At 34.8% G+C, this 23,809-nt stretch overlaps 2 protein-coding genes across 3 annotated transcripts; both read right to left on the reverse strand.

The window, feature by feature from the left end:
- Nucleotides 1–309: 309 nt before the first annotated feature.
- LOC107840372 (probable CoA ligase CCL6) lies at nucleotides 310–13,582 on the reverse strand. 2 transcript variants are annotated; one of them, XM_016684209.2, is made up of 19 exons: nucleotides 4,757–5,239; nucleotides 4,575–4,638; nucleotides 4,379–4,468; nucleotides 4,207–4,263; nucleotides 4,004–4,052; nucleotides 3,810–3,886; nucleotides 3,549–3,588; nucleotides 3,376–3,470; nucleotides 3,109–3,273; nucleotides 2,857–2,967; nucleotides 2,653–2,740; nucleotides 2,445–2,511; nucleotides 2,285–2,360; nucleotides 2,088–2,205; nucleotides 1,753–1,998; nucleotides 1,451–1,590; nucleotides 1,068–1,250; nucleotides 861–980; nucleotides 310–567 (listed from the first exon to the last, which is right to left on the reverse strand). In XM_016684209.2, exons 1-19 carry the CDS (start codon nucleotides 4,921–4,923, stop codon nucleotides 499–501), a joined length of 2,022 nt encoding a protein of 673 aa, XP_016539695.1. In that variant the 5' UTR covers nucleotides 4,924–5,239; the 3' UTR covers nucleotides 310–498. The 2 variants fall into 2 exon arrangements, with proteins under 2 accessions (XP_016539695.1, XP_016539697.1); XM_016684211.2 differs by lacking the exon at nucleotides 4,757–5,239 and adding an exon at nucleotides 13,429–13,582 and having other exon boundaries at nucleotides 311–567.
- A 4,783-nt stretch (nucleotides 13,583–18,365) lies between these two features.
- On the reverse strand, nucleotides 18,366–20,688 carry LOC107840376 (RING-H2 finger protein ATL65). Its single transcript, XM_016684215.2, has one exon. It carries the CDS (start codon nucleotides 19,869–19,871, stop codon nucleotides 18,639–18,641), a length of 1,233 nt encoding a protein of 410 aa, XP_016539701.1. The 5' UTR covers nucleotides 19,872–20,688; the 3' UTR covers nucleotides 18,366–18,638.
- Between the last annotated feature and the right edge of the window lie 3,121 nt (nucleotides 20,689–23,809).

The following is a 23,809-nucleotide window of genomic DNA, read 5'->3' on the forward strand; positions in this document are numbered from 1 at the left end:
AATAGAGATACACTCAGAAGAATTTATTTTTCCATGTTTCAGTTTTTTTATCCGTGAATTTGAACTACATATGATATATGCATCCCAAATTTATCTAAAGTTCTACACCAATTGCCCAAATTTTAGGTGAGTTGATGACAATTATATTTCGTGACCTAAATTTGCGTACGTTAAAATTGAGTCAAATTAGTTTTGTACTAGTGAAGTTAATAACTCTTTAAGGGGGCGGTAGAAAAAAAAGGTTGACAAATTGTGACGAGACAAATATAATAAAATGAAACTCATGCAGACAAATCTTTACAGTTCCAGATGCTAATTTTCATTACTTGATAATTATATGATGGAGTTCATATCTACATAATATAAGGGAAACAGTGGGGACAGTACATATATCTGGTCTTTCTGATGTATCAAGTTCTTAATGTAGATTAACAGTAATGTGCACTTGATATGAGCACATTGAACTTCCAAAACAATCAATTGAAGCTTGCCAATAGATCAGCACTTGCAGATTTTATGCAGCTTTAATTTTGCTTTTGCTTCTTTGTACAATTGATCGACAATGTCCTACAAACATAAAATCTTCTCATCTAAATGATCATTGATAATATTCACAGATTCATTTTTTGACGTTGAACTTTATCCACTAGAACAACAAAGTCACTAAACTTTAGCCATTATAGCAACAAGACCTTCTCATTAGGGTGACTTTCCTATTGTGGTCGATAAAGATTTGTGATTTGATGGTTAGAACTGTTGACATAATTGATATTATCTGAATAAGCAGCGAGAAAGATAAGGTACCGGTTGTTTTAAGAAGCAAATGAATAAACTTTTGGCTTAAAAAACAAATTGTATACCTTGTAAATGTTGAGCAGCTGTGGCCTTCTGAGTTTGAATGTGGGCGTAACTAATTCTCTCTCAATGTCAAAAGGATTTGGCTCCAAATGAACAGCACCTAACATTTCAAAGCCTCGAAGCTGTGGAAAAACTTTTCTGATCAGAATAAGAACTGAAAAGAGCTATAGTATGAAATAAGGAATTGAAATTTAGAACATTAAACATACTTGGTGTTTCCTAGCAGTGCTGTTGAGTTCATCCAAAATGTACTTCCTTGCCTTTGCGTTATTACATAGAGATGAAAAATCTCCGGTTTGTTGGTTACTCGAGGCCCAATCTTCGAGTGCCTTTCTTTCTGGAACAACCACGGCCACTAAAAAGGATTCAAAACTGTTTCCATATATCCAGATCTGTCGACCAGATGATTAGCTAATAAGAAAATCACAAAAAGACATGGTAGTAGTAGAAGGAAAATAAGACCATCCATGTCGAAAACGCTCAAAGTTCAAATCTCTTGATCATCCACACTTGGGAGTTATTTTCTAATGAACTAATGGAGCGACATGGTCAATGAGAATTTTAGAAAGAAAAAGGGAATATTTTGGCTTACTGATGTAACAAGAGGGCATCTGGAGTATACGCCTTCGATGATTTCTACAGCCACATACTCCCCTTGGGACAGCTTGAATATATTCTTTTTCCGGTCAATGATTTTCATTGCTCCGTCTGGCTGCCACTCACCAATATCACCTGAATTTTTTTCCTATAATCAGTATTTGTTTGCACAAATCATTATATTACAGCTCAAGATCAATTATATGAACTATCAGGTCATGATAATTGCATTGCAACTTCATTCATATAGCATAAAGAAGTCACAGCACTGATGGTAATTCTTAATTGTATTATTACCTGTATGAAGCCATCCATCCACAAGTACAGATTTTGTAAGATCTTCTCGTTTATGGTACCCCGAAAACAAGGTTGTTCCCCTCAGACAAATTTCTCCACGTGGCACGCTTGCAAGAGCATCATATCCCATTTCTGGCACTGACTCAAGTCTTGCCTCAATTGTAGTCATTGGAACACCAACAGTTCCTGTCATGGAGTATACATTGGCTATGGATGTGAAAGATCCTCCACAACTTTCAGTAAGACCTAACAATGAAGAGTGTGTCAAAATAAGCAGAAAAAAGTGATAAAAGAAGCAAAAACAGTGAAGAAGAAAATATGACGACGTTCAATACCATATCCTTGTGTTAAAGAAGAGCAACATGTCACCCTTAGAAATTCTTCGACGTGCTTGGGCAAAGGAGCAGCTCCAGAAAACATCAGACGAACTCGTCCACCAAATGCTAGTTTGATCTGGAAAGAAAAGTATATGCAAATAAGGTTAACCAATTTACATATGGACTAGGTAAATGCTGGAGATCAAATAGCTAACCTTGTTAAAAACAAGCCTGTCAAACCGAGGAGCTGCTTCATCTTGTCTTAGTCCCTTCTCCATATTCCTTAATTTGCTTTAAAATATATGGTGGAAATGAAGGGAACCAAATGCAAAATAATGCTGATCTAAAGTACAAGAAGGTTATAAGAGGACATACTAGTTGTATGCATAATGGAAAAGCAGCTTCTTTAATGCACCTTCAGCTTCAATTTTATCCATCACACCTGAATTGCCCAAACCAAAAGATAGAAGTTAATAAAAAAGAAATTGAAACAACAAGAGACTGTCCTTTAAGCAAAAACTGATTTATGTAAAAAAAAAAAAAAAAATTCTGAATTTTGTTTGCTGAATAGTAGATTAGAAACCTGTGTATATCCGGTCATAAACTCTTGGAACTCCACAGAATATAGTCGGCTTTAATACCAGAAGATCCTCAATCAAGTATCTAACGTCCTATTATACAGTTGCAAACATCTATTTGAATCAACTGGCATAGAAGGCACAGCAAGTTTATAGTTAAAAAACTTTTAAGTAATTCATTCACTGCAGAAAAAATGTATGCATCTTACGCCTTGCCAAAATCCTATTGAAGCACCCCTGTATATGCAGTATGTCTCAATTATTTGATCAAATATATGAGCCAGTGGAAGGAACGAAAAGTACACGTCCTCTTCAGTTCCCTGAAATTGACATAAATTGATAAGAATGAGATCACAGATGGATTTTATTGCACCAATGAGAATAAGATATAGGAAGTATATAACCCAGAAGGAGATTTTTTCCCTGATTTAACCAAACAGGAGGGATAACTCAAAAATTACCTCTTTGTCTGTTTCAGCGAGAAGATGATCGAGCGACAGAACTTTTCCCATGAAAACATCATTAGTCAGAATGACGCCCTTTGGTTCTCCAGTTGTTCCGCTAGTGTACATAATTGAGCAAATATCGGTCTTCCTTTTCTGAGGAAGTTCATGATCCAACCTTCCCTACATAGAGTAACACAACGCTTAAGTGAAGAGATCAATAACTAGTTATCAGAATGAAGATCACTGAATATAGCATCTGCATCATTAACAGATTGCCATTACCATTTGAACAAACTCTTCCCATGAGAAGCAAGCTACTCCTTGCTCCTCCGCTTCACTTTTCTGCGAGCTGGAAATGATTCCGAAGCTGACGATAGCTTTAAGAAAAGATATACAAGTTATTCTTACTGAACTTGCAAATAACAGCTTGTTTTGGGAAAGTTAATTTCACCTACTTTTTAGGTAAGAGTGGCACTTAGACAAGCATGATAAGATCTGCAAAAGAATTGAATGATATATCTATCAGAAGTATTAATGCATTAGATAATTCATTCGAAAAACATAATGAACAGTTCAATGAAAATCCACATAGCACTTTCTGAACCATCACTTCAGACCTCATTGTCTAGGTATAAATGTACAATGTAATTTGCAGTTCACTAGCTAATAAGAAGGCAAAAAAAAATGACGTTGAGGATGAGGAAATGAGAATATACAGCAGGGATCTTGCTTTCTTGGGCAAAAGCTATTGAAACTTCAGCGTGGTTTATGATAAATTCCATTGCATTTGCACCTGCAATTCAGTCAAATTTAAAGAAAAATCTACAATTACGGTATTGCGGAAACAGTTCAAGAACATTCTTTGTTTCAAAAGGGAGTGAAGACAGAAATATTAAGAGAAAGAAGATACCAAGAGAATCATAGAGTGGTACATATGAAATTGCTTGGCTGTTACAACCCTGTGATCAAATTAACAAACATAATTATCGCTCCAATGTAACATAAATCCAAGGTAAAACAAGTTTTTTCTATTATCATTCTTAATAGGGATGCAAGTCGAACATATTTCTTCATTTAGTGAGCAAATAGATAACTCAGACAGCAAGTGCATACCTCCATTGCCATTATCCACTCAGGACAGTTCACACCATAGATGCTACACCTGTCTCCCTAAGTAAACACGAGTGTACTTTAGAATTCATATGCAATTTAGCCTAAATATGTGAATTATCATCGAAACTCATTGTGTTATGAGGTTAATATGATAACAAGGGCTAGAACTCACTGGATTGACTCCGCGGCTTCGGATGGCTGAACCAATTTTCACTGTGGTTTCATAAACCTCCTCATATGTCAGCCAATTGTAGGGACCTGCCTGTAAACATTTTGCATTTTATGCTCAATTTATAATGAAGTTTTTAAGTATCAGTAACTCTTATGCTTAGAATCATCTCAACAATTGGACACAACAGAAAATGTACCTTTTTGTCCACAACCTGACGGCGGCCAAGCATTTGATATTTGGGATTTTTCTTAACTGATTCACTGCCAGCATAAAACTTTTTTATCTTTTTTACAATGTGCATAAAATGAGGACACGGGACACCATTGTAACACAAGAAATATGAACCATCAGATAATGTGGAAATTCAAGTTTAATTACCTAAAGAAGTTCCAAGGTGACTCAAAGTCAAAACGAGTAGGCATTTCCATAAGACCATGTTTAGCATAAATGCTCCTATAAACTGGTCCTGCTGACGGCTTTCCATCAGCAGCTGGCCGACTTTCTTCAACTTTCACTGTATAACTTGACATTCTTCCCTCTTGCATTAAATCTCAGTAAGGTAATGTTGTTCTTAATTATATAAATATATGTACAGTATGTATATGTGAATTGATCGACTTTAGCTAAAACATAGTCCATAAAATTGATGAGAACAAGGAAATGAGTTGGGGAAGATCGAGGGCAATTGCAAATACTTGGCAGCATGCATGCATGCCAATCATTTTGACACTTGGCTTTACACTTGTCATGTCCAGAGGGATTTTTAAGGCCTATATAAAGGCATAATTTGGCCATCAGCAAAAGATACCCCAGTTTATTTCTCTTGCTCCATCTCTCCCTCGCCTTCTCCCTCCCTCAATTTTTCAATTGCCTTGATTTTGTTATGTTTAATTAATCCTCTAATTTAACTTTCTCGTATTTGTATAGATAATTTTGTTGATTCCTTTATACCCTATTAAATTAGAAAAGACTTATTTAATTATGAAAAATGCATTTTATCAGACAAATGCTTAATACGACACAAATATAATTAATATATTATTTAAAATAATATTATGGTAATATTTATTTAATATTTGATATATTTATATTATTAATATTATTATTGTTATATTATTATTATTATTCTACTAATAGTCAAAATAATACTTTTTTTTTTGGTGAACAAGGTAAATACCATTGAACCAACAAGAAAGATCCATAATTACAAATCAAGAGCACCCTTCCTTCCACCACATATGGCAAGTATCAGGCCTCAGAATCTAGAAACACTAAACACTTAATCTTTGATGAGAACTTCTACTCCTAATAGCTTTTTGAGCTAGTTTGAAGATATCTATTGTGGCCACCACTTCATCTTTAATCCTTGCAACAGTATCGCTGGGACTAATATTGATTTTCTTGAACAATCTCCAATTTCTGGCACTCCAAGCGTAATACACCATTCCACTTATTAGAGCAGCAACACTTTCCTTCACAAACTTTCTCCAATGCCTTTTCATTACAACTTCTAGCACTTGTTTGATCCCTACAGCAGGTAACTTAATACCTGCTCACTGCATCACTTCATTTCTGACTTCACAGAACTAACTGCAAGTGACAAACATATGGTGATTGATTTCAAGATCTTGTTTATCAGACAAACAACACACAACGTCATCAACAGGGATATTCATCTTGATAAATCTTTCCTTTGTTAGTAATTTGTTGTGCACAGCTAACTAGAGGATGAATCTCTGCTTAGGGAGTGATATTGAAGATCAGTTATGCCCACATTCACTTGATTTTCTAACATGGCTTGATAGCTCTTTGTAATAGAATATTGTCCTCTTGCTGTGAGTATATATCTATCTTGCACATACCAACTTCTCCAATACCCATTTCACCCATAAGTTGTCTTCCTTTTGCACTATTTGCCACAGTAACTTACCAACTGAAGCCACATTCCACTTACCACACTCCTTGATATTTAAACCCCCGTACTTCTTAGGAACACAAATTTGCTCCAAGCAATTAAAGGTACTTTCTTCTCTTCAGTATTTTCCCACAAGAACTCTCTACATTTACTATCTACCTCTTTTACCACACTTTGAGGCAACTCAAAAGCTATGTACTGAAGACAATACTGCAAGGACTATTTGCAATCTTCCTGCATATGACAGTCTTCTTGCATAAGTAGCTCTCATCTTCTGCACTATTTTTCGATCAATAGGTGACAATCTAGTTTGGACCATTTCTAAGAGAAAAGAGGTAATCTGAGATATCTTATAGGAAGAGTACCCTGTGTGAATCTAGTCAAGGACATTAGTTGAGTTTTAACTTTCTCCTCCATGCCAGCTAAAAAGATATTAGACTTTTTCATGTTTGCAATCAGCCCTGTAACTGCACTAAAATGAGCTAAAGCTTCTTTGATTTAATGACTGATTCTTTTTCTCCCTTGCAGAACACCATCAGATCATCTGCAAAGACGAGATGTGTGAGCTGCAAGGTTTTGCACATTGAATGAAACTTGAATATTGGCAGCAAACTCATACACTTTAATGTTCTAGAAAGATATTCCATAACTAAGACAAACAGTAGGGGTGAGATGGGATCACCCTGTCTAATCCCATTTTTGCCTTCAAAGTAACCATGTCCTTCACCATTTACCTTCACACTAAAATTTGTTGTAGTAACACATACCATAATCCAGTGTACAAACTTTTTCAAAAACCCATACCCTTTTAGTACTTCCTTTAGGAATTCTCAATCAACCATATCATAAGCCTTCCTTAAATCAATCTTCATTAAGCATATTGGAGAGTTTTTTCTGCAATAGTGTCTAAGTAGATCATGACAAATCAACATATTATGCAACATTGATTTGCTTCGGACAAACGTTGCCTAGTTTTTTTACACTAAATGTTCTACAGCACCTTTTAGCGTACTGTAAATTAGCTTAGATATACATTTGTAAATCACATTACAACAAGAGATAGGTCTATATTGACTGGACAACTCAGGTTATATTGACTGGACAACTCAGGTTCAGCAACTTTAGGAATCAGTGCAATATTAGTGGAATTCAATCGTTTCAATAATTTACCGGTCTGGAAAAATTCTAGGATAGCCTCAATTATATCCGATCCAATTAAATTCCATGACACTTTGAATAATCCAGCTTCATATCCATCTGGTCCTAGGCTTTTGGTATTTGCTATTGAGAATAAAGAATCCTTCACCTCTTTTGTTGTAAAGGGAGTGGTTAACTTTATTTGTTGGTCCACTGTTAGTACTTCTCTATTACCAAGAATATATGAGCTTGCCTTAACTCTTTCAGGTTTTTTTCGACCAAGTAAATCCTAGTACTTCACAAATATGCTAGCAATTTTCTCTGAATTATGTTGCCAGCTGCCTTGCTCATCCTTTAACTGTGTTATAGCTTACTTCAATATTTTATGCTTTATAATGGAGTAGAAGTATCTAGTATTATTATCACCTAATTTCAACCATGTAGATTTGCTGAGCTGCTGCAAATACACCTCGGCTAAGTAGGAGGACTTCCTGAACTTTACATATAACTCTTTCTCAGTCTATTGATCCCTTACACATGTTGGATTAACCTGCAACTGTAACTGATCTTGCTTGAGAGATAATCTATCATGTTATGCTTCATCAACAATGCTCCTGCTATAAGATTTTTTCAGTATCTTCAATTTTGCCTTCAACTGTTTTAGTTTCTTTACAACTTAAAATATTTTGCATCCTTGTATGGCCATTTTCCAACTTTCTCTCACTATGCTAAAAAAAAAAGGGTGTTCACCCCATATATTGCAATACTGGAATGTCTTATTTTTCCTTAACATTTCATCTATAAGCTTCACCTTAATAGGGCAGTGATCACTGATGCCTTCAGGTAAGAAAACAACTTTACCAGAAGGCATAGTATCCAACCACTCCTGATTAATGAATGCCCAATCGATTTTCGAAAACACTCTCCCATCAACACTCCTGTTATTCCAAGTGTATTTATTTTCTTGATATGGTAACTCTATCAAGCCACATTCTTCAACACATGTTGCAAAATCAATAACCTCAATCCATGTCACTGGATTTCCTCCAATTCTATCCCCATCATGCAACACTGAGTTAAAATCTCCTAATACTATCCAGGGTTGACTGGTTCTACCATGTACCTTTTTAACATACTCTCATAAACTCCTTCTTTCCTCTCTAGTGTTGAAAGCATATGCATAAGTAACTGTAAATGAAGTTTGTGATGGAATATACTTGATAGAACAGGTAATTATTTGTGCAGTCATACTGATTGGGATTAATTGGTAGAAATCTGGCCTCCAAGTAAGCCAGATTTTTCCATTATAGTGGTGTTCCAAATTGGTAATATAGGCCAGCCTCCAAATATTTTTTCAGCCACATTATCCATACTTTTAGCCTTTATTTTGGTCTCTAACAGACCAATTATTCCTGCCTGCTCCTTGTTACAAAAGAGCTTTATCTCCTTCTGCTTATTAGGGCTATTCAGCCCCCTAACATTCCAACTCAAGATACTATCCATTTCCATGGTTCGGAATGGAAGTACTTCCACCATTACCAGCAGAACCTTGACCCACATGCTTGTTTTCTGGTTTGTGCAATGCCTGAAAAGTAATGTGACTACAAATTCGTTGGTCCTTTGTTTGTGAAATTCTGTCATATCTCATTGGCGTAATCCATTCAATTGCATCTTTCTGACTCCTATTTCCTGAACTTTCCTGAGCTGGTTTTTGTTGTTGTTTCACTTGCTAGTTTCCTTCATTTATCACTACTTCCGCGGGCCTATTCTCACCTTCAACCTGCGCTTCAGGATCCTCCTTCTGTTGTATTTATTGTTCAGTTGGATTAGGTTGTTTTGGTCTATTCTTCCTTCTACATACATCCACGGAGTGACCATACTTGTCACAATACTTGCATAAGATTAGTTTTCATTCATAGGTAACCTTTTGTTCGAGACCTTTTTCAGTTCTAAACATAATGGTGTCGGGCAATTTAGCATTCAACTCCACTTCAATCAATAGTCTAGCAAAATTTAACCCTGCTTTCTTCTCAATGTTACTATCCACCATTAATGGCTTACCTACTAAGCTTCCTATCTTACTCAAGTCTTTTTTACTCTAATACTTGAACTCTAGTCCTAGTAACTTAATCCAAATGGGAACCTTGTATAGTTCGTCTCAAGAAAACTCCATATCTAGAGTCCAAGCTTTAACAATGAACGACTTACTATCAAAATGATATATACCCCCTTGTATCACCTCATCTTTACCGATCGCACTGTCAAATTACACTAGAACTATTCTATTTTTTAGCATTATCACCTTATTCACCCCATGTTTACCCCACATCATTTGTATAAATCCTTTAATCACAGCATATGGGGGATGATCCCCTAATACGTAACATACTACAGAGTTTTTCTAGTATTCAACCTCTGAACTTATATCATCCAGCTCAATTTCACTAATTACAAACTCACCTTGCTTAGTAGGTGCTATATAATCCAACTTAAAACCCGCATTTACCACTTTTTCTATATCAAAATTATCCCAGATTAATCCTTTTTATCTAAAATTTTCTCTTCAACAATGTCTGCCCATTATTTCTTTCCTGTTCTTAGCGGATCGGAACGTTGACTGCTAGTATCCTGCACCACATCTAACCATTGTTGTTCAGTTTCCTTTTGCTTAGCTTTGAGTAGCACTGGATCTATTGATGAAGTCTTCAAAGGAACAGCTTGTTCTGTTCCATAGATTGACTCCTCTGAATTCGAATTTAGGGATTTTACCCTTCCATTGCTTTTCCTCTCAATTGCAATTTAGCTAGTGCCAATTTTAACTCCAATAGCCGATTTAGTTCCTCGTCGCTTTGCCTCCTGTATCGATTTAGTTTCCTGCGCCATTTTTGCTTTCTGAGATGGGTGTCGAGCCCTTTTACCCATGACTGGCGCACTTTAGGATAAAATGCACCGAGAGAGAAGAGAACCATCAAGAATGTTCAATAATACTTATTATTATTGTCACGATCTGAACTAAGGTCTGGCCGTGACGGACATCTGACCCATGAAGGCTCGGATGTCCCACTCTATCTGGTAATCGTGCACAATATTCATATAATAAAAGAAAAATGCAAAATTATAAATCGAATACGGAAACATAGTCATACTCTGAAATTAGTTTAATAATGAAGGAAAACTCCAACAATATCTAAATAACATCTGACTTAGTCTACGAAATCTCTACTAAATCTCAAAACAATACTATCTGAAGTTTGGGACAAGGACCCCAGTAGACCCAAACTGTAGAATGATGAATATCTGTAAGACATTAGGCCTTCCGGAATATAGAAGGCTCACCACTGCACAATCTCTTCTGTTGTCTGAATTATCTACTGCTTATCTTGACCCCTAGACTGTGCCTCAAAACCTGAGAGGTTGGAGGGGGAGGGGGGTCAATACAGATGTATCGGTACGCAGAGCTAATCCAAAATAGTTATTTATAATCAACATATATGAGAGAAATTTAAAACAGTTCATAAACATATCATATAGTAAGAAATCACATGGGCATTTTAAAGACTTTGAAACATTTCTTTGAAACCATGACTCACTCTTTGTCCTACTTTTTAGCTAGATGGTACACCCTACAATCTGTAATTCCATGGGCTATATGAAATCCGTTCTTGACTCTGCGGCCAAGCCTCCAATCTAAGTTTACCGCAAGGATTGGAGTATCTCTAAGGGGGACACGCAAGATCACACAGCAGGGTGTCAAAATCCCTAATCAAGTCAACATGTCATGGTAGTGCACAAGATCACAAAGCAGGGCACCTAACCATAGTCCCAATTTGGGACGACATGAATGAAGGTACACAGATCACAAAGCATGGTAACATAATCCCATGTCGGCAAATCACGGTTTCTAGCATAGAGTCTTTCAACTCGTACTTTCTTCGGGTAACCATCTAACTCTCTTAAATCAAACTCTAACTCTGTGATTGCATACATTTATATGGTATCGTCATACCATTGACTTGCAAGTCACAGTACCATATCAATTCTCCAACTTTTCATGCCATTTACAACATGCACATATATAAAACTTTCACACACATCAAACACATGCACCATGATTCTCAACATGTAATAGTTTTAAGAAACTTTATCATTTATGAGTAATATCATGTCAATTGCAAAAACTCATGCTCTCGATGGTTTAACACAAGTATAGTGTGGGGTATAAAACATTATCATGGGGGATTTAAAGAATTCACAATTCATATACATCGCACCTTTTCAAAATTCAGATTACATGTTCATAATTCAACAATTGAAATATATGCAAGCCAACAACCCCATGATATTTCAATATTTCTTTCAAAACCATATCACAAAACATATTATTGATATTAAAACAAAACCCCACTTGTAAAAACATATGTATACGTATAGATAGTAAGGTCTTGTGTAAATTCTTTTTAAAAATCATGCCCATGAAATTTGGGACAACCCCACGTACCTCTATTTCAGAAAGTAAATGGATGATTCTTGGAGCCTACGATGCGAAGATTCCAAATCTCTAATTATCTTCTAAAACCCATGGTTAAATCTTGAGCTATGAGGATTTTTAGTCTGAAACCCTAATGGAGTTTCTTGAGAGATTTTGATGAAAATAAACTTACTTTGGTATTCTTGGAATTAAACCCCGTGTTAGAGATGATAAGGGGTTGGAGAAGTACCATTTTTACTCTTAATGAGACGGAGTAAAAACATAACTGGTGCCCGATTTTATGGGTCACCACGACGCGCCACAATCGCGGTGGCTCACTGGAAATTGCCAATTGGAAAATTGTCTCACTCTGCGATGCGCCACAGTCGTGGAGTCTCACTGCAAATTGACGAATGCGAAATTGGGATCCTCCGCGACGTACTAAATACCTAAATAACGATGTTTTACGACTAGCACATAAAATAGCCATAACTCCCTCACCGGGTGTCTGTTTTGGACGAATCTTATATCAACGGAAAGCTTATTCAGTCACCTACGTAATGAAAATTTAAAATTTAAAGAATTCCACAGGGAGTTGAGTATAATTCTCTCTAGAAGCCCACGCTTGATACTTTTAGGGACAAATTTTAGTTTGAAAACTTTCAGGGCGTTACAATTATTGGATTTGGAATTTTTTACCATGGCTCCCCAGCAGAGGTAAATGCAGCAGAATTCATGACATGCCAGCTAAACAATTAATTATAAAGGCTTTAGTTGGTCTCTGTAACTGGCACCTACTTTTGCTGGTTTCAATTATTCTCAGGGAACTTAACATGTTGAAAGTAAATCGCATAGTTGAAACTTCAGACAATTTTTCCATAGTTAGATAAAATTACTTCGATATCTATTTAGGGAGAATCATTGTTATGAATGGGCCGAAAATAGTTATGGTAAAGCAGCCCAATACCACACTAAGTGGCTGTGTGGGATACAGGTTAATAATTAACACATTCTAGGAAGAGAATAGGCTTATGCAAATGGTGATAATTGCTTAGGCAAATGCTATGTTTCTCATCCTCTATTCTCTCTAGTCCTCTCATCCCCTTCTACTGTTATCTCTCTTCTTCATACTGTAATTTCTCCTTCCGCATTAATCAAAATTGATTAGTTTTGTTCACTTTGTGTATTGATCATTGAGTTGAAAATTCAGGTTTGTTACATTGGTGCTTTCATCCAGAGGTCTCTCAAATGAAGGACCAAAAAGTACTCAAGGCTTTTGTTGATGCTTCAGTTCGTGATTCAGTCAAACAAATGAAGGATTTTATGTCTAAAGATCTCGCTGAATTTAGGTTGATGTTGCTGGACGTTTTGGGTAAAAATGCCCCAAAAAAAGTTTTGGACACCAAATTAGGTAAGTTTCGTGGCGAGAATTCGGAGGCCTGAATAGTCCAAGCAGAGCACTATTTCAATTTCTATAAAATTAAGGAAGATCAAAGCTTTCTATAAAATTAAGGAAGATCAAAAGCTTACCGTGGCTTCGTTCTATCTTGATGGTGAAGCATTGAAGTGGTACCAGTGGATAGTCTTCAGTAAGCTAATGTTGTTATTATATAAATGTATGTACAGTATGTATATGTGAATTGTTCAACTTTAGCTAAAACTTAGTCCATAAAATTGACGAGAACAACGAAATGCGCGTTGGGGAAGAGGGCAATTGCAAATACTTGTCAGCATACATGAATGCCATCATTTTGACACTTGGCGTGTGCGTGGCTTTACGCTTGTCATGTGCAGACAGATTTGTTAAGGCCTATCTATATAAAGGAATGATTTGGCTAACCCAATATATTTTCTCTTGCTCCATCTCTCCCGCACCTTCTCCCCCTCTCAAAATTTTTTTTTTAATTGCCTCGGTTTTATTGTTATCTTTTATTAATTCTCTAATTTAAATTGCATCAATAATTTTGCTATTCCTCTATCTCCTACTATTAAAAGAGGTAAATGCAGCAAAATTAATGACATGCTAGCCAACAAATTGAGAGGCTTTAGTTGGTCTCTGTAACAGGTACCTGAAGGTATGTTTATTGAATCATTAAAACGCAGTCTTAAAACTTAGAAATTTAAATATGTTAGTATTATAAAAGAAACACATTAAACCTTAGAATTTTAAATACGTTATTTTAAAATAAACACATTATAAGAATGTGTAGCATCTTATTCTTGTAATATTTTGCCTTTTTAAGTCTACTCTTCTAACAGATAGAATTCATTTATTCATTTGAGAATTTTTCACTTTCTTTTTAATGAATGAGTCAATTCACCGTTAATCCTACTCTTGATAATCTTTTGTCCATCACCTGTATAAACTATTTCATTTTTGAACAAAAGTTACACCAATAAAGGAAAGAAAAACATCTCCCTCCTTGCTTCCTAAATTTCTTATTTTGTCCAATAATTTTGGACAACCTCTAAACTTTCAGCCACGAATTCACGTGTTTGGAAGTAGCGTGTTTGAAATTAGCTGTGGAACTTTGAGGAGCGACAGACTAAAAGAATTTGCATCGGAGACAAACTAAAAGAATTTGCATCAGAGTTGAAAGTAGCCGTGGAACCTTAAGGAACGACAAGCTAGACGAATTTGCACGGGACCAGACCAAAATAGTTTTTAAAGCAGTTGTTTGCCACGGGAATAGTATTTATGACTATTTACTATTATTAATTTCAATTTTATATCAATTATTATAGTAATTTTTCCAACAGTACCTACTTTTGCTGGTTTCAATTATTCTCAGGAACTATACATGTTTTCATCACACATGAAAGTAAATCGCATAGTTGAAACTTAGACATTTTTTTCATAGTTAGATAGAATTACTCTGACACATGCTTAGACAGAATTATCTAATGTCTATATTGGTAGAAAAAATTTGATACTCAACAAGTATTCTGGTGAAATAATTGAAGTATACATATTGACGTACGGGATGTTACAAACTTACAATTATACTAAAAAGATCATACATTTAGTACTAGTAAATTGGGTCAGTTTAGGCTGTGGGCCTTGCAGATGAGAAAGGACATTGTATTGAATGTTCTGCAAAGAAAGTGGTATAAGATGGATGAAAATTTATAGAAGTTGGATTTATTGAAAATTTATTTCCTCCATCTGATTATGTAATTAATTTAGTTGATTTGTTTAAAGGAAAAAACATAGGAATTTTATTTTAGGTAATAATCACTACATAGTATATAATTGAACAGACCAGAAAGGTTTTCAAAAAAATATATATATATTTAACAAGTTTCATGCCAAATAGAAAGGGATTCTACTTAAAAGGGAAATGCGTACATCGATAAAAGAATTAACTCGATTATAGTAGTTCAGTTGATTGACTATCTAAATTTTTACTTTATTGAAAGGAGTTTAATTTTTCATCTTGTAATTTTCTATCCCTATTTTCAGCAATGTTAATGCTAGAAATTTAGAATTAAGGTGAATAGAGGTATTAGCTAGATATGTTTTGAACTTCGTTTGAACAGATTAAAATTTAGTAATTTTCAGCAATGTTTGTGCAAGAAATTTAGAGTGAAGGTGAGAATAGAGGTATTAGCTAGATACATTTTGGACTTCATTTGAAGGGGAAGAAAAATCACAACTCATTTAATGCTTGATCGACTGATTGAATCAATATGAGCGAGTTAATTTTGAACTCAACAATTAGTCAAACTCAACCCGTCCAACTCATTAAGTAACTTTTTTTGTCATTATTTGCTTAATTACGAATCAAGCTAATGATTTTTTTGGATTATCCATGACTATATTAAACAATCAAACTATACTTGAAAGAATTTAGTTTTCCATGTTTAAGATTTCTTATCCATCAATTTGAACAATATATGAATCCCAAATTTATCTATTCTAATGACCCGTCAATTTATAAACTCGATCAAAAGATAATGTATAGTTGATGACAATTACATTTCATGACCCAAATTTGCCTCCATTATGAATGAATCAAATTAGTTTTGTCGTGAAGTTAATAATTCTAAGGGGGGTTAGAAATAGATTTGACTTTTGGACATATAACATGTCATACGATGCACAAATTGTGACGAAAATGACAAATATAATAAAATGAAACCTATGCAGACAAATATTTACAGTTCCATATGTCCCCAGTACTACCTCATACTTGGAGATAGTATCGTTAAATCTTTGTAAATTCTTTTTATAGCAACATTATTTTCGTAAACTATCTTATTGTACTTCTTGTCATCTCCAATTATATTATATAGTTTGGTACTGTCAATGTATAGATTTGTGGAACCCGATTAGAATGGAAGAGATCTCGAACTCGAAGAGTAGATTTGAAAGTTAAAAAAAGGTCGATATAAATTTAAAAAAATCATAGACAATATTCCATAATCAGAAGATTTGACTTTGTAATTCATTACAAACTTATTTTTAATTTTATTTCTTTCTTTTTTTTTTGAGAAATTTTTATTTTCATAAATAAAAAATCTGAACATGTTATGGTGAACATGTTAAAGGCCTTACAAGAAGGGTTGCTCGACCAATAAATTTCGTAGTTGGAAGGATATGCGAGTATTAAATGTGGCATATGATCATCAACTATAGGATATCAAAATATCAGTCAAATGTTCACATGCATAACTCCAAATACTTATTACAGTTCCTAGTCATTTCGTATCGTACTACCTTGTTTAGAGCTAAATGTTTTTAAAGTATATATATATATATATATATATCTTTTGCTGGTTTATTGTTATGTTATGAGTGACATATATCTCCAAGGTCATTAATGACTTACTGAAATAATAGTGCCAAACATTGAACTAGCTAGGTAGGCCAAGGTGCTACGCATGTCTGTCGATGGCTTAGCATCAACGTACGTACGTAGCTTCTCCATCTTCAAATTATGTCTAGCATAAATTTCTCACTTTTGTCCCCTTCATATATATTTGGGATTTATAAAGAAGAAAATAGTGTAGTATATATTTCCGTCGTTCACTTTTATTGTCATTTATTAAGAAAAAAGCATATTTCCTTCATCCGTTTGTAATGAAAATCAAATATACTGTAGTTAAATAGCCCAAGTGTGAAAAAGGGGAATTTTATAGCTTAAAAATCAGACTAATGTCTTATGTGTTTCAAATCCCTTGTAAGAATTATTATCTGCACGTTAAAATCGTTATGTGCGTGATTGAACTATTGTTAAAAGTGAAGTAGTGTGAATTCTTCAAAAACAATTACTAAACATGAATTTTAACACCAGTTAATTATCCATCTTGCTAATCGTTGATACAATATGATTGTATCGTGTAACTTGACCAGCTTTGTTCCCACGGAATTGGGTCTTAGTAATTAAACTGCATTTACCATGTGCACCATAAAAATTTGACTCAAATGTGACCACAGTAATAAAAAGATTATATTACCCTTTTTTTCCAAATAGACCTTTTAATTTTTAAAGTAAAAGGATAAAAATATCTAAAAGTTAACTAATTCATAGTGTGAACATAACTTCTTTCCTATTATGACCAAATTATAACCAAAAAGTTGTGGCCAAAAGGACTTTTCTTTTTTAACTCATACATAATTACATATCATCAACAATATCAATTAATCCGTATCAAAATACTTCATTAATAAATGTACCAGCAAAATTACATAGGTTGGTAAGATTATCATTTAAAGTTGATATTTTTTTTTTATTTTCCACCCAAAGTTGATTTAGATCTCTAATTAGTAGAATTCGCGTCATCCGTGAAATTCAAGAAAGGAGAAAATGTTTCTACCATTATTTTTTTTAATTTTCAGAGTTTTAAACTGAACAAGACATCTTATTAAAGAAGCGATCTTATCCATCTACTGACAAAATAGTTCATTATATTTTTTAAACTTAGCTCTACACCTCCAGAGATAAATTTATTAATCAAAATTTGGTTGACACTAGTACTTCACTCACGGATGAGAAAACGGGTTAGGAAGAAAACAATGAATACACCGAAATTTTAATTATTTGTACTAACCAAGTACCAACTTTAATCTTGAACTAAATTGATGATCATGCATGAAATTAAAGAGATTGTTGGGAGCTCTTACACTATCATTCAATCCAAAATGTTAATCATCATTAAACCTTTGTTTTTTTGGGCGGGGGCGGGGGGGGGGGGATAAGCTCTTGCTCTTTCAATATGACAGCGAAGCCATTAACGTGCCGAAAATGAATAAAATAGTTTAAATGAAAACTGATACCAATTTTAACGGGTTGCGGATGGTTCGGGACTTCAATTGATGTGGTGGTTCAGCAACCCATCCCTTAAGCAAGAGATTGGATTTGATCCCCATCTCTCGTGAATAAAAAAAAATTTATGACTATGAAAGATTAATTTCACGATTGTCGGCTGTGGGGTTTGGAAAACCAAACAAAAAAAAAAAAAGATGGTTCGGAACTTCAAAAATAATTTTTCCAATAAATGCATACATAGCTTTTTTCTGCTTTTCAGTATTTCCAACACTTACAGCCCCCCTCTCTCTTGTATTAAATGACCGCAACAGGGCCAGCAGGCATCGCATTAATTTCCTCTTCTTCTTCCCAATGTAACTCTCACTTCCCACCATTAATGTTACCTGACCCCATCACCCGCGCCCCTCCTCGATCGGACGGTTGTGCGTTTCCCCCAAAAAGCTCATTAATGATCCTGTTCATTAATATTCACCGTCTGTGATATCTGTCCGGTGACAGCAATGCTTCTGGATCACCACTCCTTAACCGGCTAGATGAGAATACACTACCACCACCTGCCGGCCCCGATGTTCTCGTGAACATTGGACTTGCGAATGATTTGCTTCTTCTTGACGATCCTCCACCGCCGCCGCTACTGTATCTCGCGCTGGATTCCGATAACGGAAAGAATCCACCTCTAGTCCGACGGAAGAACGGTGATTTCATTCCTCTGTAGTATCGGAAGGAGAATACTCTTGGCTTTGTTAACGAGCTGAAAGGTGAAGGTCTTTTGCTCCAGAAGGAACCTGATCCTATTGCTCTGCGGTACCGCCATGGTGAAGCTGTTGCTGGCTCAAGTACTAGTCTCTCTGATCCCAAATTCCTCTCGAATCCGAACGAGTAAGATCGTTTTAGCAAAATATCACGTCCGTTAAATCTCTCCTCTGATTGGATGTTAACGTTTCTCGTTGGAGATGCTTCTTGTGTGATCTCCGAGACTGTTGTTGTCTCGGATTCTGGTTGAATTTCAGCTAAAGGCTCTAGAATTGTGCTCTCCAACATCATATCATCGAAGCTCGGGCGAATCCTTGCTGCCATCAAAGGAGTGAACGGTGACTCTGGACGATATATTCCGGCACGACACAACGGGCAATTCGCGTGTGATTTGAGCCATATATCAATACAGTCAACGTGAAAGGCGTGTGAACAAACTGGAAGCGTACGCACATAGTCGTCCTCTTCGAACTCCAGTAAGCAAACCGCACAATCATAAACGCCGCTTTTTCGAGTGTAGACCGAAAGAGGTATCGTTTTGATCACTGAATCGTCCAATCCATAAGGAGAAAGCACATGGAAAGCATCAGTAGGATCAAACGGATAAGGAGGCGACTCGATATCTCCGGCAGACGAAGACGGTACGTAACGTCGACGACGGCGGCGCCACAGTCTATAACGGCCGTGTAGACGGAGAAGATGACGTGAGAGTAGCCGGGAGTACGTAATGATGACGAAAGCAGTAGCGATAATAACGACCATCGCAATCAAAGGAGGGCTAAAATCAACGGGTAACTTAGACGGAGGTGGAGTAGCTGATAAATTTGATGCTGACGTGGACGTCGATGAAGTTGTTGGCAATGTTGACGAATGATGAAACGGATGAGGCAACGAAGGTGAAGGTGCCGGCGCCGGTGAAGGAGCAGGAGATATATGGTGGAGGATCATGATGATGAGGATTGAGGTGCAGGGCAATTAAACGAAGGTGGAATTGGTGCTTTTATTTGCCTGCTTCCTTTATGAGGGGGACTTTGGTTAATGGGGGGGAATGTGTTTGGGTGTAATTGTTAGTAGTGCGTTTTTCTGTGTTTGTGGGTTTAGTTTTGACTGGCGAAAGAGAAAGGGTGATTTCTTTTTTGTGGTGCGCTGGGTCACTGTTACTACAAACTTACCAGTTTGTGGAGGAAAGACAAATCACCATTACTGAATTTAATGCGCAGGGTGGTCCTACTGTATTGTGCTTGACTTTCTTGTTGATGTTGCTGATGTGGTGGCATGTAATTGGATGTATTGTCAGTCAAAGGGATTTGGGATTCATTCACAAGAAAGTACTCGTATTTTTCTTTTTGAAGTGACGACTTCACACACTGAAGACTCAAGTATGCTTAGCTGTTTATTTATAGTTTATGGTATCGGGTATGAGAAAGAAATGATGATCTTTCTCGTCGAATTTAGAGGGGGTCGTATAGGATACGATGACACGATAAAGAACCCAAGAATTTAATCAAATTCAGGTTTTAGTTGCATATATTTTGGTGATGAAAACGCCAATTCAGATTTGACTAGCAAATTAAATTTTGAAGAAATTATGAAAGTGTTGTGGTGTAGTTGATAAGTCATATATTGAGATCAAATAATATAAACGTGGCGACGTGTAATTTAAGTTGTGACGTGGCACCAAGAAAAATGAAACTATGAACCTATTATAAGCATCAGTTATGAGTCCGAAGTCATGAGTTAGGATTTTAATTTAATAAATTTCTCCCCCAACACTAGAAACTTTATAGCATGTAAAACACAGTCCATTGGACTAACATTTGACTCGTGGATACTGGGGTCAGCAGTTGATATGTTATGGATTCTGTATTCTATTTTGTTTTTACTTTTAGAAAAAGAAGAAGTGACAAGAATGAGATCCATACCTACAATCGACAGGCACATGTGGTTCTTTGAGACTGGAAAAGTGCAAAATAACGCTGGCTAATATCACTAACCAATTCAAGTGTGCAATGTAACATTTTGATTTAATCAGATAATGTAAATGCCCAATCATCGGGCATGAGTTAAACTTAATTTACTCTGCAGTACAATACACCAAGTTAATAAATGAATGGGTGACTGATTCAGTTAAAGATCACTTGGGTTGAGATTATCTTTATTAAGATGGCTAAATGATAGACTATAACCCGATCAATCCAACTTTGACCAAGTTTTAGGTTTGCATTCTCATTTTCTTGCAACTTATTTAGCAGCAACCAAAACTAATAGTTTTTTTTATTATAATTAAATATTACTTGTCAAATAAAATAAATATTGACTATATTTTGCATAGATCAGTTTATACCACATATTATCTCAAATTGACTAAATTTGAACAAATAAAAAAAATGAATTATTAATATGAGATTTTTAACCAGTCTAAACTTGAACGAATTGTACATTTATGTTGATTTTACCACCATTAGTTATTAACTTATTCAAATTATCTTATTCTTCAATACTACTATTCTTTCTGCACCACTAATTTTATCCTGAAGTATAGATATAATTGAACTTTTTTGACCGTACATATTTGACAAGTAAAATAATGTAATTAGTACTAGCTAGGGGACAACAAATCATTTCCAACATTTCTATTTTTTAAAATAATTTTAACATCAACTTCACTTAACGTCAAAAAAGAATTTTAAAGAAACCTTAGGAGTCGTTTGTTAGTGTGTCTAAGAAAGTGCAATGTATAATGTATTGACAATTCTTACATTAGTTATGTTGAGATTATTCATTATACAATGCTTATTGTGTTGTGTCAAAAATAACTTGCAATGCACATTTCTAAGGGTGTGTTTGGTATGAAGGAAAACATTCCAATTTTCTCATGTTCGATTGGCTTAAATGTTTTAAAAAATATTTTTTAAATCAACTTATTTTCCTCAAATCTAAGGAAAATGACTTCTCTTAAAAAAAGTAAGGAAAACATTTTTCAAAACTTTCTTTCAACCTCACTTTTAAGTTGAAATATTCTTATAACTCTCAAAATCACTCACCCCTACTCGGTCCCCCAATCCCCTACCACCCCCTATTTCAATTATTTTTTTCTTACCTCATCCCCTACCCAAAACCCATACCCCTACCTCCCCCTAACTCTTCCTAAAAAAAATATTTAATTTTATTAAAAAAAATCAAATTTTTTCTTACCCACTACCCGACCCCCCACCCCTACCAAGCCCCTCCCCCTAAAAAAAAATTAAATTTTTAAAAAATATTTTTTTAAATTTTAAATTTTTCCTTACCCCACTCTCACTCCCGTACCCCGACCCCCACCTCCTATAACCCCCATTCAAAAAAAATTATTTAAATTTTTTTTCTTACCTCATCTCTTACCCAAAACTCAAAATCCTATTCACTTCAAAAAAATATATATTTAATTTTTTAAAAAAATTCAAACTTTTTTTTCCCTCCGCTACCCAACCCCAGCCCTACCAACCACCCAATTTCTAAAAGAAAAAAATCTTACCCCACCCTTACTATCCATTTTAACAACTTCAACCCACACCTATTAACCTCCTCCCCAAAAAATTATTTTTTAAAAAAAAAATTAAATTTTTTTCTTATCTCACCCTTCTTATCCTATTCATTCTCATTGTTTTTGTTAAATATATACAAATACTTTTAGAAAATATGTACTTACCCAATTTGTATAACGAACACAAGAATACACGTAAGAAACAACTTATTTTTCTAGAAAATGTTTTTCCTCCTTCATATCGAACACATCCTAAAAAAAAAAAAAATTAGGGTCAAAAATTATTTTTCTAAAATGTATTTTGACTCTTTAGCTAAACACTAAAATGTATTTTCTGAAAAATGTTTTTCATTCACCAACCAAACACTAATAAACATTTTTCATCCACCAACCAAACATAAGAAACCAACTTATTTTCCATGGAAAACATTATCCTTTATACCAAACACACCCTAAAGGAAATACATTATTTGTGAAAGTATTTTCAGGGACAACTGTGTCTTTGCACGTTCATTAAAGTCCATTGCATTGCTAATATCATGATTTTACATGTATTAATTATGCATAGCATAATACTTGGACTAAGATCACATGTATGACCTCTAAGTTTGGGTATACATAAGTAGACATTTAAACTCGTATAGAGTTGAACAAGTAACATATATGTCCTATATGGTCAATTCTTGTCCGACAAGGCATCCTACGTATATTATGCCACATAGGACGTGTGTGTCTACTTGTTCAACTTTATATGAGTTTAAGTGTCTGCTTATGCACACTCAAAGCTAAGGCCTCATTTGTTTGCACTTAATGGAGATCTGAATTTGAATGGTTCAAACTTCAGTCCATTAAGTGCATTTATTTTTTTTATAAACTGCTTCTTAATGTATCTGAAAGCTTTTGAATCACTCAAGATATGAACATAATTTATTTCCTCAAAACTCTCTTTAAATATTTTAATTATCTTTAAATATTTTAATTATCACTCAAATAATATTCAGACTCTTTTTAAAACGTAATTTATTCGCTCAAAACTCTCTTTAAATATTTTAATTATCTTTAAACATTTTAACTATCACTCAAATAATAATTTTGATGTTTAAGTTTTATCTAATATTTTTTCATATAATATAATATTTTATTACTTTTAAAATTTGAATTACATATTTATTACGAATAAATATATTACTTACATTCGGATGTTAAAAAACAAATAGTCTTAATCATTCAGTATTCAGATCTAGAAATAACATCTTAATCATTTAGATATTCATTAAGATTCAGACGTCTTAATCTTTAAAAAAAACAAATGCACCCTAAAGGTCATAGATATAATTTAAGACCAAGTTACGGGGCATGTTTA

Source organism: Capsicum annuum, chromosome 8, assembly GCF_002878395.1.
Source record: "Capsicum annuum cultivar UCD-10X-F1 chromosome 8, UCD10Xv1.1, whole genome shotgun sequence".
NCBI classification, from domain to species: Eukaryota; Viridiplantae; Streptophyta; class Magnoliopsida; order Solanales; family Solanaceae; genus Capsicum; species Capsicum annuum.